The sequence below is a fragment of the Rattus norvegicus genome, chromosome 19, assembly GCF_036323735.1.
Source record: "Rattus norvegicus strain BN/NHsdMcwi chromosome 19, GRCr8, whole genome shotgun sequence".
NCBI lineage: Eukaryota > Metazoa > Chordata > Mammalia > Rodentia > Muridae > Rattus > Rattus norvegicus.
In genome coordinates, this window is record NC_086037.1 from 38,128,161 (window position 1) to 38,143,859 (window position 15,699).

At 45.9% G+C, this 15,699-nt stretch overlaps 1 protein-coding gene across 2 annotated transcripts; it reads right to left on the bottom strand.

The window, feature by feature from the left end:
• Positions 1–10,715: 10,715 nt before the first annotated feature.
• On the bottom strand, positions 10,716–15,471 carry LOC134483310 (disks large homolog 5-like). 2 transcript variants are annotated; one of them, XM_063278602.1, is made up of 4 exons: positions 15,292–15,471; positions 14,095–14,254; positions 11,876–12,038; positions 10,716–11,162 (listed from the first exon to the last, which is right to left on the bottom strand). In XM_063278602.1, the coding sequence occupies exons 1-4, from the start codon at positions 15,410–15,412 to the stop codon at positions 11,133–11,135; spliced, it is 474 nt and encodes a 157-aa protein (XP_063134672.1). In that variant the 5' UTR covers positions 15,413–15,471; the 3' UTR covers positions 10,716–11,132. The 2 variants fall into 2 exon arrangements, with proteins under 2 accessions (XP_063134672.1, XP_063134673.1); XM_063278603.1 differs by lacking the exon at positions 10,716–11,162 and adding an exon at positions 12,670–12,813 and having other exon boundaries at positions 11,900–12,038.
• Positions 15,472–15,699: the final 228 nt, after the last annotated feature.

Below are 15,699 nucleotides of genomic sequence, written 5' to 3' on the forward strand. Positions count from 1 at the left end.
TGACATATGCTGATGCTACACTACCCAGACTCATCCCTGTGTCCAAGCCTGGATGTCACAGAGGCACCTGGCAAAGGTCCCAACAGTGTCCTTCAGGATTCAGCTGTCTCCCTACTTGCCCTCCACCTCACCCACTTCCTGTGGTTCTGGGAGTAAAGGACTTCATCACCTTTTTCATATTGCAGGCACCATGACTCGACCACTCTTCCTCCTGCACCAGCCACATTGTTTGTCATAGGATACAACTGCTGCACCAGGAAGACCCATAGCATAACCAGGACCCTGCAATGAAAAGCAGGCCTGGCCCTTCATGCTGAATGACAGGAAAAGCACCTGGCCTTCTATTTGCTGCAGACTGGATTCCTCAGCCTTCCTGCTAGGCACAGGGTGATAGTAACCTTCACAGGATACTTAGTGTTTATAAGACATTTATAGAATTCATCTGGTATGTAGGCCCTTGGACTAGGAGCTAGTATCAAGGCATCAAGTAGGAGGAAATACAGAAACATTCTAAAAAGGGACAGCCAGGGGCCAGTGGGATGGCTCAGTGATTGAGGACCAGAGTTCAGATCCCAGCACCCACATGGATGTTCACAGTCATCTGCAGAATCAGATCTAGGGGGTCCTATGGCCTCTCCAGCTCCCAAGCAGCTACATGTGTGCGTATTAGTCACTTCTCACTCACCGTGAAACAACCTAAGCCACAAAACATCCCACACCTTCTAAGATGGGCCCATCCCTGGGGAAGTCTTGTGTGTTCTGGGCTTCAGCTCTAGGAAGGCTTGGCGCTGTTTATAGGATGTCTTATTCCTTATATCAGCAGAGAAAGAAAAAAAAAAGATCCAGTCCTGGAACCCTACAGGATACTGCCATGATGTCACTGCTGTGCTGGCATAGGTTTAGAGATCTGTCCATGATTCATCCGATTCACCTAGAGCTCAGGGAATGATGGAAAAGTCCACGTGAGTCTGCCCAGAGCTTGCAACCATGAGAAAGCTCGGAAAACATAGGCCACTTGTGGTATTCTGATCCTGGGTCAATTCAAGCCTCTTGAGCCTGGAGCTAAGACAAACAAGCACACTGGCCTGAGTGCACAGGCCAGATCTCAGAGCCTGTTTGCCAACCACGGAACACTCTAGATCCCTCCTCTCAGCTGGACCTTGTTCCTCTACACCTCATATGCCCAAGCTTCTCAAGAAATGAAGCTACCAGGTTAATAGGACAACAAACCGAAGGCAGCAAGACCCTTCAGCCGCCCAGTGGCAGTGACGTCTTTCTTCCTTCCTTCCTTCCTTTCTTTCTTTCTTTCTTTCTTTCTTTCTTTCTTTCTTTCTTTCTTTCTTTCTTTCTTTCTTTCTTTCTTCCTTCCTTCCTTCCTTCCTTCCTTCCTTTCTTTCTTTCTCTTTCTCTGTTTTAATCTTGGAGACAGGGTTTCTTTTGTGTAGCTGATCTGGAACTGGCTCTGTAGAGGAAGCTGGCCTAGAATTCACAGAGATCTGTCTGCCTCTGCCACCAAAGTGTTAGGATCAAAGGTATGTGCCACCACCACCGCATATCCTTCTGTTTTAAAGGAAGAATGTAGCCCTACATGGCAGCGTGAGTTTAGTCCCAGGATGGACATTCTTTATCACCAGGTCTCAGGGTGGAACTGGATATGTGATCCTGTGCTATAGCACTGTCCAGAGTGGGCAATGCAGCTTCTGAAAGGAATGCAGGCCTGGCTTCCAGACCTCCACCTTCAAGGCCTCTCTTGAGAGCATGATGCCCTGGCAAAAGAGACTCCATCTCTCTAGAGGACCTGTGCAGTCAAATGACACCTCAGTGATGAAAACTATCAGTCCCCAAAGGCATGCCACTGAGCAGAGATAGCCTCAGTCATGCACCTCTGCCCATCTCCAGTTCCTCGTGTCAATAACTCAACCCTTTCATGAACTAGATGGCAATGCTTGAGGCAGGATGATCAGTAGTTTACTGGCCAGTCTGGGCTCTATGAGATCCTCTCCCTGAAATCAGAGCCAGCAGGAAACTCAGCTTGAAAGCTCTTTGTAGCTGAGCTCAACGACCTGGTTCAGAGCCTGGGACCCCACACGGTAGGATAAAGTGACTCCCATGCTTTTTCCTCTACCTTCAACACTCATGCTTTGGAATGCACACCCCTACAATGAGATCAATACACATGGAATAAAAAATTAAACAGAAACATTAATGAAGACAATGCAGACATTTTTTAAAAAGGATCCTGGGAACCCTCACTTTGCACTTTCCTTTCTTTTGTCTTGGGAACAGCACCGGCACCAGAGACTGGAGACTTCCTGCAATAGAGAGAGGAGAGATGCACTGTTCATTCAGCTGGAGAGCTGTGCGAAGACCAGAGCCACCCGCCTTTTTCTGACAGTGGGAGCTGGGCCCAAGTGTGGGCTGCTCCTACTAGAGGCACCACAAGAAGCGGAACACCTTCCTCGAACCTTCCTGGAAGTCAGAGCACTGGCTATGGACTTCCCTCAATCCTCAGAGGACTCTTTCAGCGATGGCTCAGAGCCTCTTAGGACAGAGAGGGACCAGAGCTTCCCCCCAAAGCAAGATCCCTGTCTTATCTGACAGGTATGAGGGCTTAGGGATGGGACAGAGGATTTGACAAGGTTACATGTAGCACAGGGGCTAGGTTAATAAGGCAATCAAAGAGGAAAGAGACCTGGAACATTCCTCATCTGTTCTTTTTGCTCTATTGGTAGGGATGAGGGGCAGTGTGGGTAGAGGACTAGGACGCAGCACAGCATTCTCTGCACATGGTTAGCTTTCTAGGCTGCCTGGTCACTGTGACCAGCAACTCTTCAACTGTGCCATTCTACTACCAAGGCTAACACAACTGGTGGACCATGTAGCAATAGGACTTTACTGACTTAGCGACATCTGGAATCACACGATGATCGTGTGTCACAGAAGAGTTTTTTTTTTTAAGAAAAGGATTAAAAAAACTATTTATTTAATCCATATGAGTACACTGTCCCTGTTTTCAGACAGTAGAAGGTAGTAGATGAGATTAGAAATGATTTTGAGACACAGCGTGTTTTTGGGAATTGAACTCAGATCCTCTGGGATAGCTGTCAGTGGTCTTAACCACTGAGCCATCCCTCCAGCCCCAGTATATTGTATTTTCAATGTTGTTTGTTTTATTTCTTTTCTCACCTATGTCTGTATGGCGTTTCTGTGAGTAGAGGTGCTCATGTGCGTGTGTAAAGGTCAGGGACAACCTGAGCACAGGTCCTCACCTTCTACCTCTCGTCCATGGCTGTGTATGCTAGGCTAGCCCTTCCCCTAACCCTAGAGACTGTCCACTTTAGGCTCCTGTCTCCCTGTGGGAAGTTCTGGATGACAGACTCTACTGCATCCAGGTTCATGTGGCTTCTAGAGACCTAAACTGTTGTTGGGCTTGTTCAGATGAAAATAAACACCATTTCACAGCCCTGGCTGGGCCAGGCAGCGCACGGGTCTTTGCTGCTCTTGCAGAAGACTTGAGTTCAGTCTCCAGCACCCGGGTCAGGTGGCTCACAACCACCTGAGACTCCAGGTCCAGGGACTTCCAACCTCTTCTGGATAAAGCTACATGGCAAAAGCAGGGCTGGGAGCTGGAGGCTTCTGGTGTTGGCTTCTCCCTGCAGCAGGGGGCAAAACGTGGGCATGTGAGATAACATGGAACCCTGTGATTCTACAAAGTGCAGAAGCTCCTGATGTCCCTCATGGTGCCCCAGAGCCTGCCCACCACTCATGGAGGCTTCAGTCACATGGCCTTGTCCTGACCTGTGTGCACTGTGCATCCCCTCTCTCTACCCCCTGCTTTTCGGGGTTGCAAGTCTCAGGTGTAGGAGGCACCTACCATAGGCCTCTTCTCTTAGCATTTCAGCATTTTACATTTTATGTAGTCTGTGGTCTTCCTGTGCCATGATGTGCACATGGAGAGCAGAGGACACAATGTGGACTCAGTTCTCTGCTTTCACCCATGATCAAACTGAGGCCATGAGGCTTGGTGGCAGAGCCTTTACCTGCCGAGCTGTTATACCCACTTGACCTTCACCAGGCATCCTTTGCTCTACACAGTTACATAAGCCTGTGACCCTCATCCTCCAGACTCTTGTGAAGCAAACACCCATGGGTGTGCAGCTCTCATAGTTAGCCAGGGCTAAAGGGGAATGCGGCAAGCCCTTCATGGACTCTAGAGTGCCTGAGGCCTAGGAAAATGTCTATACTGGGACTAAACTCGTGCTGCCATGTAGGGCTACATTTTTTCTTTAAAACAGAAGGATGTGTGGTGGTGGTGGCACATGCCTATGATCCTAACACTTGGGAGGCAGAGGCAGACAGAGCTCTGTGAATTCCAGGCCAGCTTCCTACACAGAGCTAGTTCCAGGTCAGCTACACAAAAAACAACACTGTCTCCAAGAGTAAAACAAAGAAAGAAATTAAGAAATTAAGAAATTAAGAAAGAAAGAAAGAAAGAAAGAAAGGACTTATATTTTGTATACAATGAGATGCCTGCCTGTCTATGCCTGAACCATCATGTTAACTATAACTCTTGTCACATCTGTATTAATTCAAATACTGAAGGCTAAATGGGTAAATCTTAATGACTATACAATTGGGGGGTGGTGCTGAAGAGATGGTTGGTTTAGTGGCCAAGAGCAGAAGACCAAGGTTCAGTTTCCAGTGCCCACATGGTGGCTCCTATTAGGCTGTAATTGCAGTTCTAGGGAATCAGTCTGGACTTCACGGGCACTACACATACCACATGGTGCACAAGCATTTATTAGGTGAAACACTGAGGCACATAAAATAAGTAAATAAAATATATGGTTAACAGACACTGTGATTCAGGAAGTTCTTAGTGGCTTTGGTTATCATTTCTCTCTCCTGGAGACCTGTCCTCATCATGGCTCAGCCTCCCTGGCTTCTAGGACATTCCCTAGCTCTGTGGAGCATGAAGTACTCCACACCATAAGCCAAGCATTGCAAAGCCATCTGCACCTTCACTACTACACCTTCACCATGGCTGTGTGTAAAGGTAGAGACTTGGAATCTCACAGATGCAAGGCCAAACCTGTTGGGCTATGATAGCCTAGCCACCCAATAGTCAGATCAATTCCTGTCCTTGGCTATGGCATGAGGCTCTTAAGACAAATTAATCTGAAGGATATCAACAGCTATGCTGTTAGACCTCTCATTGCTCTGCCCGACCCACAAGCTCCTTTACTGGCTCAAATTCACACCCGAACTCCTCTCCTGCCTCAGCCACCATCAGCTCTTCTATTCCTCTCCACCTGTGCTCTGAATAATCCACACTAAGGTGATCGTTAACCTCTCCATGGACATATGCTTATGATCACCCTTCATTAGCTGTTTTGTATTGGAATGCGGGCCCTTCTGGTCTCATGCACAACACTTTTCACACATTTTGGATCTTACAACATCCTCTTGATTGAGAATCCTGACTAATGACTGACTGAGCCTTCCATCCCTGAAGCCACCCTCTGTCTACCAGTCCAAGATGAGAATTCCCACCCTAACCCCATGGTGTCCAGTTTCATCTCAGAAGCTAGACTCTGAAGTGCCCAATACCTTTTGAATCTCTGCCTCTAATTCTCTGATAAATCGTTCTTCTTTTCTTTAAAAACATACATTTTGTTGTTTATTTTTTGAGACAGGGTTTCTCTGTTTGACCCTGGCTGTTCTGATATGCTCTCTGTAGATCAGACTTGTCAGGAAACCAGATATCTGCCTGCCTCGGCCTCTTAAGCACTGGGATTACTGGATTGTGCCAGCATGTTTAATTAAAAATTACCTAGTGGCAGTGCATGTTGGCACATGCCTTTAATTCCATGGATTGGGAGGCAGAGGCAATGTGTGGTCCAGGAAAGCCAGGGCTATAAATTAACACCTTGTCTCAAAGAAAACAAGCCAAAAATGAAACAAAAATGTTGCAATATGGTTTTAGGTATGTAGCTGAGTCTGTTCTTGAACTCTGAATCCTCCCACTTTCACTCAGGTGCTAATCAGCAGACTTCTGTCTTGACTTTCACTGAGCACTCAGGGCTGCCAGGACTGTTACCTCTCCCAGTGTAACTCCTGACTCTCTCATCAGCATCATCACAAAACTCCTGCCAAGAATTAAGGAAACCTGAATTCTAAGGAACAGTCGGAGCTCCAGTATTTCCAAAGCTCACTCTAATACAGATGGATCCTATGCTGCAGTAAAATGGTCACAGCTGGAAGTCTTAATTCCAGGACTTGGGACAGAGGGGTTGGAGGATCTTGAATTCAAGGTTATTTTTATGTTACATTGTTGCTCAAAGCGAGTTGGGCTGCTACAAGATACCCTGTCTCAAAACTATACCAAACACACCTAAAACGAAACAGAGGAGTTTGAGTGGGCACAGATGGGAAAGCTGGGCACTTTGTGGCTAAGCCACCTGCTACCAGCACCAAAGTTCATGCACAGCCCCAATTCTGAGCTGTGTCTGGGACCCCACTTAGGAGCACGCACCAAAGTAGCTCAGATCCAGGGCTTTTGGTCTAAGAGGAATTCAGGCAGTCATTCTTTGGATGCCAGTTCTCCAGCTCAACTGCCTGTCAGCCCAGGATCTGGTCTTAGTCATGGCTTGGCACCCCTAAATTCCTCCCAGCTGTGCTCTGAACTCACCCTGTGCCCCGTTCTGATGAATCTGTCATTCTCCGTGGGAGTAGCCTCAAGAAGTCCCTCTCATCTGAAGTGCCACTGTGAGTGCACTAAACACTGCTGGGGAGGGGCATGGCCAGCAGAGCACCCACCCCTTTTAGCTGTAGAATATTTAGCTCTAGAGTGAGCACTGCTGTGCATTGTGGAACTTAAGCAGTATCCCAGCCTTGGCCTGGGAAGAGCCATTGACACACACACTTTCTGGTGTGACATTGTCTCCTGAGGATAGAGTCAGGTCAGGAGCAGCAACTGATGTTCACGAGAGACAAACTTTCTTCACCACCTGACCATGCTGGCCCTAGGATCTGGGCTTTTTTGGTGACGTGAGTGCTGAACCCCCCAGGTAGATGGGTTTCCAGGGGTCAGGTGCTGATTGTCACCAAAGGTATCCACAAGGATAAGTCATACTGTACTAATTCCCATATTAGATCCCTTCTCACAGGTCACAGAGGCCATGGTGGATTCTAAATGTGGAGCCAGGTCCCTGTGCACTTTTGAGGAGACTGGTCAGGGTGCAGGCTACATGACATTTTGTTTGAATTATTTTGGGGAGATTTTTTTTAACTGGTGGGGCCAAACCTAGGGCTGCCATGTGCTGGGAAAAGGCTTTGCCACAACTGTAGATCATCCCTAATTATAAACTCCTAAATTCTCCCAATCCTGGAACTTTCTAGGTCCCTCACATGATGCAACCTTTGGGGCATTCCTCACATTGAATCATGGGGTGGATTGCATCCCAAAGAGAGACAGTGGGAAATGTTCCCCAGTGTCTCCCTGTGGCTGTGACGATGGGAGTGCTGACCAGTGGATGGCAGGGCCCATGTGAAAGCCTTTTGGTTTCTACTTGAGTGGAATCTTCACCATGCCTTTTTTTTTTCTTGAAACACAGGTTGCCCTGGAACTTACAGTCTTCCATCACCCTGACTCAGTTTCCCATGACGGGGATGACAGGCTTAAATTACTATGCCCATCTTTCTTTTTTTGTATTTATAAATCTTCTAAAAGCCAGAAGTATCTAGAATTTAAAATTTTGCGGTCCAAGGCATTTCCAACAGGGGATTCTTGACCTAGGAGTATCCAGACCAGTGTTTATTGTGTGGCTACTTCATTCCCATAACAGCTTATGTTTGGCAAAGAGTTCCAAGGTGTGATGTCACTGGGCATCAGGCAGTGTCCCAAATAGCAGCACTGACTCAGGTTGTAATTTAGGCTGGAGAAACTTACTAGGACCCTGGTAATCCTAGCACCCTGGGGCCTTAGATGTCCTTAGTCTGATCTAGCGATGAATCAACTGCTCTTGAGGGTGGATTGGAATTCTAGTCACTGTGAGGCAGGAGCATTAGTATCCTACAGCCACTCTGGGCTCCATAGGAAGACCCTGTTTCAATAGTAAAAGGGTCACCTGTGAGTTCTTACTGTCTTCCCTGAGGCCTTCCTGCTGGAGTTAGAATAGCTGTCTCATCAAGCTGAAGTAGAGGGCAGAATGTTGGTGCCTTCTATAATGAGGACTAGCGACAGTTAGTCTATGGAAATTCTAGAAAGATCTACAGGTATTTATGTCCTGTGCATGGGAATTGCTGGCTTCCCTGTGTCCTTTGCCTTTAATTTGCAGTCCATGGGGCACCTGGGAATGTCCCAAAACCAGGCTGCACACAGGGCTTGTCCCATGATTCTCACTTGCACCCAGTGCCTGCCTGATTGTCATAAGTCTGACAGAGCCACTGTATGCTCTCCTGACACCTGCAGAGAGCACTTTATGGGACCCTACCATCCCCACACTGCCCATCAGTGTCTACAATGTCCCTATATGGCACTGAGATGGTCTAAGCTCCTTCCCGCTTATATGCTGCATCAGAATCTGACCATTCCTAATTTCCTCCTCTCACACCAACACTAGAAGCCCTGTACCCACACTAGCCCCAGCTGGCCTGTTGCCTACTGACATCTCATGGACTCTGTCCCAATCCCCTGCCCTGCCCTGCCCTGCCCCAATCTCCTGCCTTGCCCTGCCCTGCCCTGCTCCAAACCACTGCCCTGCCCCAATGCCCTGCCCTGCCCTGCCCCAATCCCCTGCCCTGCCCTGCCCTGCCCTGCCCTCACTCAGCTGACATTGTGGACATCTCAAGACAGTCACTGGACAATGGCTGACAGACTTGTCTGAAGACTGGAAATGTTTCTCTATCTTGGAGAGGAGAGAAGGCCCCTCCAACTACACTGTCCTCTAAGGAAGTTTATTCAGGTGAGGGATGACAGGGACTGTTTTGTCTCATGTCACACATGTCAGTAGAAAATATCCTAGGAATTGAATGCTGCTGTTAGCATTAACAGAACAAAGCACATAGTGTTGGGAAGGATAATAAATTATGTGTAGGATTAGAAAACCCCAACCCTCTTCCAGGTCCTAAGAGGGCAAAAAGTACCACCAAACACAGCATTAATGTGATAGGTTGGTTAAATCTAGTTACTAGATTCTAGTGTGATACCTATGACTTTTTGTGTCACGGTCAGCTTATAATGACTAGAGGACCTAAGCTTGAGAATAACCAATGCCTCTCCCTTGCTTCTCTAGCTGCTGAGCATTGAAAAACCCTAATGAGACAGCATCTGTTTGCAGGCATACTGGATTATTCTTTTGCACTTTATCTCTCGGAGTCACCTCCACTCTCAGTAAGTCAGTTTAATTCCATAAACTGGAAATGAGTCACGTGGAAAAATACTTTCTCAATATAATCACAGATTTCCATGTAAAAGGTGAAACATGAACTGTCCCACCTAAGTTCTGGGCTTGCACAGACCTGCTCTGCAAAAGAAACATGTATTCACAGCTACAGTCCACATTAACTACGGATGTTCTTGAGGTCCTCCCTAAACTGCATAGATTAAGATAATTATCTTGCTTTCTATCAAAAGAATTCATTATGCCAAGTTGGCCTGTAGAAGGAGGCTAGTCTCTTCTGTATTTTATCAGATGTGCATAATCTATATGATCATCGATAGTAAGTGAAAGATCTGTTTGGAATTGAAACTGAGTGATGCTGGAGGATGATCCTGAATGCACAATGAGCAGTGGAGGCACCAGAACCCGGTGTGGTTGCCTAGCAGCCTACCACGTTGAGCAGGCACTGCTCAACCACCTGTACATACACATCTCCTGAGATCGCTCTCCTTAATTGAAGGTGATCGTGTCCACCTAGTACAGCACATGCCCTGGAAGGACAAAAGCTACCTACAGGAGCTGTGGTGATGACTCCCATGTTAGAGCATCTGCTGCTCTCTCAGAAGAACCACATGGTCCCTAACAATCATCTACAACAGGGATTGTTATTCCCTCTTTTGGATCATGAGGGAAATGCACTCAGGAGTGGCCCAGACATACATTTGAAAAAAAAAGATCCATTGAGATAAATGATAACAATAAATATAATCAGCAACAATAAAAAACACAGCAAATGAATGATCAAGTGAAACAGCACCTATAAAAACCTATTTCCCAAAATGACGTTGCTGGTCATTATCTCTGTGGTTTAATACTGATGCTGTATTGTAAGGAAAACTGAGGCACATGGCTCTCGATTAGGATTCCTTCTCTATTCCTTCGTGAAAGTTGTCATTCTTTCTGCTGCTCTACAGGCATGAGTGTGTGTTACTCAATATCTAGTGTACACAGTCAATAAGGAATGTGTGTTGTAGACTGATATAGACTAGGATGAGCAGAATACATGACAGCATGGATACAGTATGGCAGTGATTACATCATAAAGTGTGTGTCCATAAAAAAATCACATTATCCACACAAAAGACACTATCACCCTGTGTACTCCTTGGTGGCTTTGAATTCACTGGACCATGCAAAGATCCATATCTAGCTGTCAGTTCTAAGTCTACAGGAGGGGAAAGGACCCTTGAATAATGAAGATGGTCTTAAGAGTCAAGAGTTACAAATCAATTTTTATTCATAAGGAGTACAATTTACAAAAATAGGCATAAAATGAACAACTAAAATGGTACAAAAAAATGAAAAACAGTAACAAGAATATGTAACTATGAAACAACAAAAAGAAAACTTCAATGAAAATCATAACCAAAAGTATTTCTTAACAGCATTTTCTTAATGAACATTTAGAAACACAGTTGTAGTGCTGTTTCTCCTCTAGGACACGAGATGTCAAGGCAGTCCCCTCAGTTGTCTCTCAAATGGTGTTGTCGGTATGAGAAAGGAGAAAGACCACAAGGAGACAGGCTGGGATATGGATACATAAATTTAGGGTCTCTATACATTGAGGAAATTAACTGAGAAGAAGAATATTCCCCCCAAAAAAGTCTTTGACTGTTGAGGATTGTCCTCAGCAGGGAACTCCTGAGAAAGAAACTCATTCTTCAGGGGGCTGTCTTCCTGGGATCTGTCCTATTCCATGTCTCCTGTAGTTTCTGAGACCTGGGAGAAGAAGGCAGCTATTAAGACACTGATTTGATGGGGACACGCATACCAGCTGTCAAGTTGCTGCCTTCTGTCCCCTAAGCTGCATTGGACAGACAACACTGATCTTTTCACTGAAATCATTGCTGATATTTCTCCAGGCTGGGGAACATCACCAGCAGCCCTCACAGTAATGTGGGATAACAAGCTGCTCCTCAGACTCTACCAGTGCAAACCAAGGATGGGGAAATGGGAAGAGACCTACTTGGGTTGCAGGAAAAAGGAGAAGGCCACATGATACCCAGATCAAAGCCAATGACAAGGACTCATTTGCCATTTGCACTTGGTTCTTATCCCTGCAAGGTGCTTCCAACCATCACATGACCCCTGTATAACCTTTGTCACAGGACTAAGAACTGGTTCCAAACTCCTCATAGCATCCAATCTGTGACAGGGAGATGCAGTAATGTGATATGTTATTCCTCTGTCACCATTTCTGGACTGCAGTTTCAAAAAGGGCAGAAAAGTATACTTGCCCATATTCAGTTTCTGAAGAGTGGTTAACTTCCCAGAATACTTGTGCATAGACAGAGCAATGAATAACTCTATCACATGAGGTGGGTGACTGATTGGGTGTGGGGAGATTAGAAAGATGATAGGGGAAGGAAAGATGTATCCAATAGGCAAATGGTATCAGACATTGTTAATCTGACTCAGCTGCTTTTTCCTACCAAATTTTGCTGGGTCTGGAGGTTGCTGGTCTTCTCCTGTTCGTCTTCATCATTCGGGTTCAACTCAAACAAATATCGCTGTAACTCCTTGCACTCCTGCTTCAATGTGACCAACTTCTTCTTCATACATGCCTGGTCCATCAGGAGCCGGCTGTGCAGGTTGCTGGAAACACACTCTGCATAGTAAGATCCTGAAGCCTCTTCCTCCCATTCCAACTGCCAAATCCCACAAACTCCACCAGGACCCAGATACCCATAAAGACTTCATAGAATACATCTCCATACATGTAAGGCTGCTGCACAAACAGCAAACGGCCAATTCAGGGAAGAATAAATTGTTTCTGTGACCCAAGCAGCAATAAGTGTCCACGTCTCTCCAAGAACAAGGGATCTACAACTATCCATGAAAACCCAGTGCATGGGGGCAACAACAATCAGTAGGCAGCAAACAACCACAAGAGGACAGTAGAACCAAGGGAAGGTCATGCTAACCATGTGGTCCACACATTGAGCTTTGTTAAACCTGGTATGACTCCAGAGGCCCAGGTTGGCCTAATAACCATCTGATTCCTGAATCAGTGTAGTACTATCCAGAGCCTTCTAAAGATGCATAGATACTGTGGTGATAAGTGACAGTCTCTTATGGAACTGAAACTGAGTCCAAAAGACCCACGGCACAGTGATTTTTAAACAGCAGAAGAGATGGACTCAGAGCTGCAGGCTCTCCAGTCCAGAACAAAGAGAGGCAGAAATGGCCATTCCCCAAGTGATGGGCCCTTCTGACCAGTACTTACCGATAGAAGTGAATCTCCTTCTTGAGCTCCTAAAATTTCTCACGATATTGAATGTTGTTTGTGTCTAAATTGTGCAGTAATGACATGACCTTTTTCTCCTTTATCTTCAATTTTTCATAAAATGGATTTGGCCTGAAGTAGGGGCTGGCCCCAGGAAGATAGAACACAAAGAAGATCAGCATTTAGGATTATATGAACTCAGGCTGGGTCCTGTACTACCCCAGCCCTGGAAGGACACTTTCTGAATTCTACATTTTGGGATCTTCTTCAGTTTCAGAAACTTGAAATTGTGCGCCCAGGACAACAGAAGCTAAGTACCCAGATAAAGGGTTCCCTGGCTCACTTTTTTCAATCAGGAGGGCTGGATCTGCATTCAAACCTGTTATGCTATCCAGAGCCTAGGCCACAGCTCTTACGCTACCACACACACACACACACACACACACACACACACACACACACACACACACACAGAGAAATCTCTGATTTAATTCTTCCTGTTTTGACAACTGGAATGTTACAAGCTGAATAACTAACATTCTAGAGGCAGACAGTACACATAATTATGGAGATGGGACCAGATATTGCCACAAACTTATAATCTGCCCAAGGCATACAAATGTACAAACAAATGTGACCACATAGGCAAAGAACTGTGCTGTTGAAAGTGGGGCTTCCAAAATAAAGGACTCACACCTCCATGAAACTATTGTACAGGTAAATCCTGAGGCCAAAAAACAGACCCCTAAATTCCAAGTGTGGAGGGACATAGAAACATATAAACATTGTGCATATGCATGCAGACCTTTGCACACACAGACACACAAACTGGGACACACCCACAAGAAAAGAAAAGTAAACAGACTCAGAGAATGAGAGAGAGAGACAAATATTGAAAGAGCACAATGAGAATCAGTAGAAATGTATGCACCATTACTGTCTCAGAGTGTAAGGCACACAGAAAGAAGGAACAGGCCTGAGCCTCAGGCCTTCTGGTTAAGCATTGATATGAACAATGTGGGACCTGTCACCTAAGGCTGCTGCCAGGAGATGATAGCATTCAGTCACCTTCCTAGCAAGTACAAACACTCTCCACAAACTCACAGCACCTAGAACCTTGCAAAGCTACCACCTGTCAAGGGCTTTCCAAATGTACACTGGGAACTCATGCTCCAGTGACTTTATCCCTGAAATCTTCACTCAGATCACAAGTTCAGATTTTCATCAGTAGGAATCAGAGGGTCCATTTCCAAACTCACTCCTGACCAAAGGTCAGGTTCTGAATCTCCTCTATATGGGAGATGAGGTTTAGAATAAGGTCTTTTGGGAGGCACAGCATTCTAGATCCCACCACCTTAATAGGGTAAGATGAGAATGAGATTACACAGCGGTGAATAACACAAGAGCGTTTGGAGCAGTGCATACCTCTTGTTCATGGATCCACCTGTCACATAAAGGAGGCGATCTGTCAGCTCATTTCTCTCCTTGGTAGTTAGCTCCAGTTCTCTATTCAGCCTCTCCTCTTCCTCGTTGGCCTGCACCTTGTTTAGGACAGTTTCAGGGGATGACGTTTGTCTGTAGGCCTCTGTAAGTAGAAGAACACAAGTGAACCTGCATGGGGAGAATGCATAGAGCATACACAGACCACAGTGAGTCCCAAACAGGAGAACATGCCTGGAAGCCAGTGTCACTGCAAGGAGTTTGGTCTATGCATAAGAGGCCTCCTAAGTGGATCACAGTTCCCACACTACTCTATAGAGACCAAGAGATGTAAGCAGCCAGGTGTTCCCTATGCCCGCCCACACAGGCTTTCAAGTAACAGAGAGATGCCTTCTCCAGGATTATTAACAGCTACACAGGATACAACCTGGTTTCAGGACCCTCACCCCTGTGGTTTCAGAAGTCAGATCATCAACTCAGCATCCACAAAGACTTGAGTGATCAGGCATACTCAGATATTTTACCCTGTTACTATAGTCCAATAACTTTGGATTAAAAAGTCATGCAGGGGCAGGAAAAGGTCAACAAACTTATCAATTCCTCCTACTGAAATAACAAATGCCCCAGAAGTGCCAATAGGTTACAGGCTCTTTCTTGGTCTACCTGCTACATATAGTTTGGCTACTGTAGAAAAATATCTGCCACACAGAACCTCTAATATATGAAGGTAAGGTTGGCCCTGTCAGCAGAGGTAGTCAGAGGAGTTCTAAGAATATAAGGTCATGGCCAGGAGCACAATTCTCTCCCTGTTACTACTGTCAGATAGACACTGAATTTAAAGAAGCAATGAGAGTGAAGTACATTGATGCCCTGTTTAATTCAGAAAAGTTATACCCTCCATGACTCCTGATGGTGTTATTATATCAATTTACCATACCGAATGCACTGTAAAAGTAAAGGCTAGAAGGTCCCAGAATAATAGCATAGGCTTTGCCATATCCTCCATGTGGTTACGGAGAAAGTAATGATGTGAAAACCTTGACTTTCAGGTATTGTGATAATCATGGAATTCAATATCTTTGGAGATGTTCCAGTGGTTGTGGTCCATTGGTATAAAGGCCAGCTGAAGGCCCCCACACTCACCCCTGACAGGAATCTCAACATACACTGCCCAGAACTTACTCCACATTCCACATGACCACGTCCTGTGTCCATCATTACTTTCAGGTTTCGTTTGCTTCTCTCTAGACTCTTCTCCATCAACATCAACTCTCCCAAAGCTCCTGCGAAGACGGGCAAACATGCCTGTGGATATATCCTTTGGACACTGAGAGAAAAAGTAGGGACCTGGTTGTCACTACAACACTGGTGACATCACAGGGATTCCAAGATCTCTCTAGGAGACAATAGAATGTCCACGAAGGGACAGCTGATGTCACGGATCACAGACTTTGCCTCCCTGCTAATGTTCTCCCTCTACTGAGCAAAAGCTGATGTGCCCTTTTCAGGAGACTTCCCTGTGGCATAACCACTGAGCACCACACGATTCCAAAGCCAAATTCGGCTCTAGGCTTGATTGGAAAAACCTGA

Bases quoted from the DNA above. Each gene is read 5' to 3' on its own strand.
- LOC134483310 (XM_063278602.1), bottom strand. From the start codon at position 15,412: ATGTTTGCCCGTCTTCGCAGGAGCTTTGGGAGAGTTGATGTTGATGGA. The intron at 14,255-15,291 runs GTAAGTTCTGGG...TTCTACTTACAG, and splicing joins GTGGTCATGTGGAATGTGGA to AGGCCTACAGACAAACGTCA. The intron at 11,163-11,875 runs GTAGGAAAAAGC...TTCTTCTCCCAG, and splicing joins TCCAGACCCAGCAAAATTTG to GTCTCAGAAACTACAGGAGA.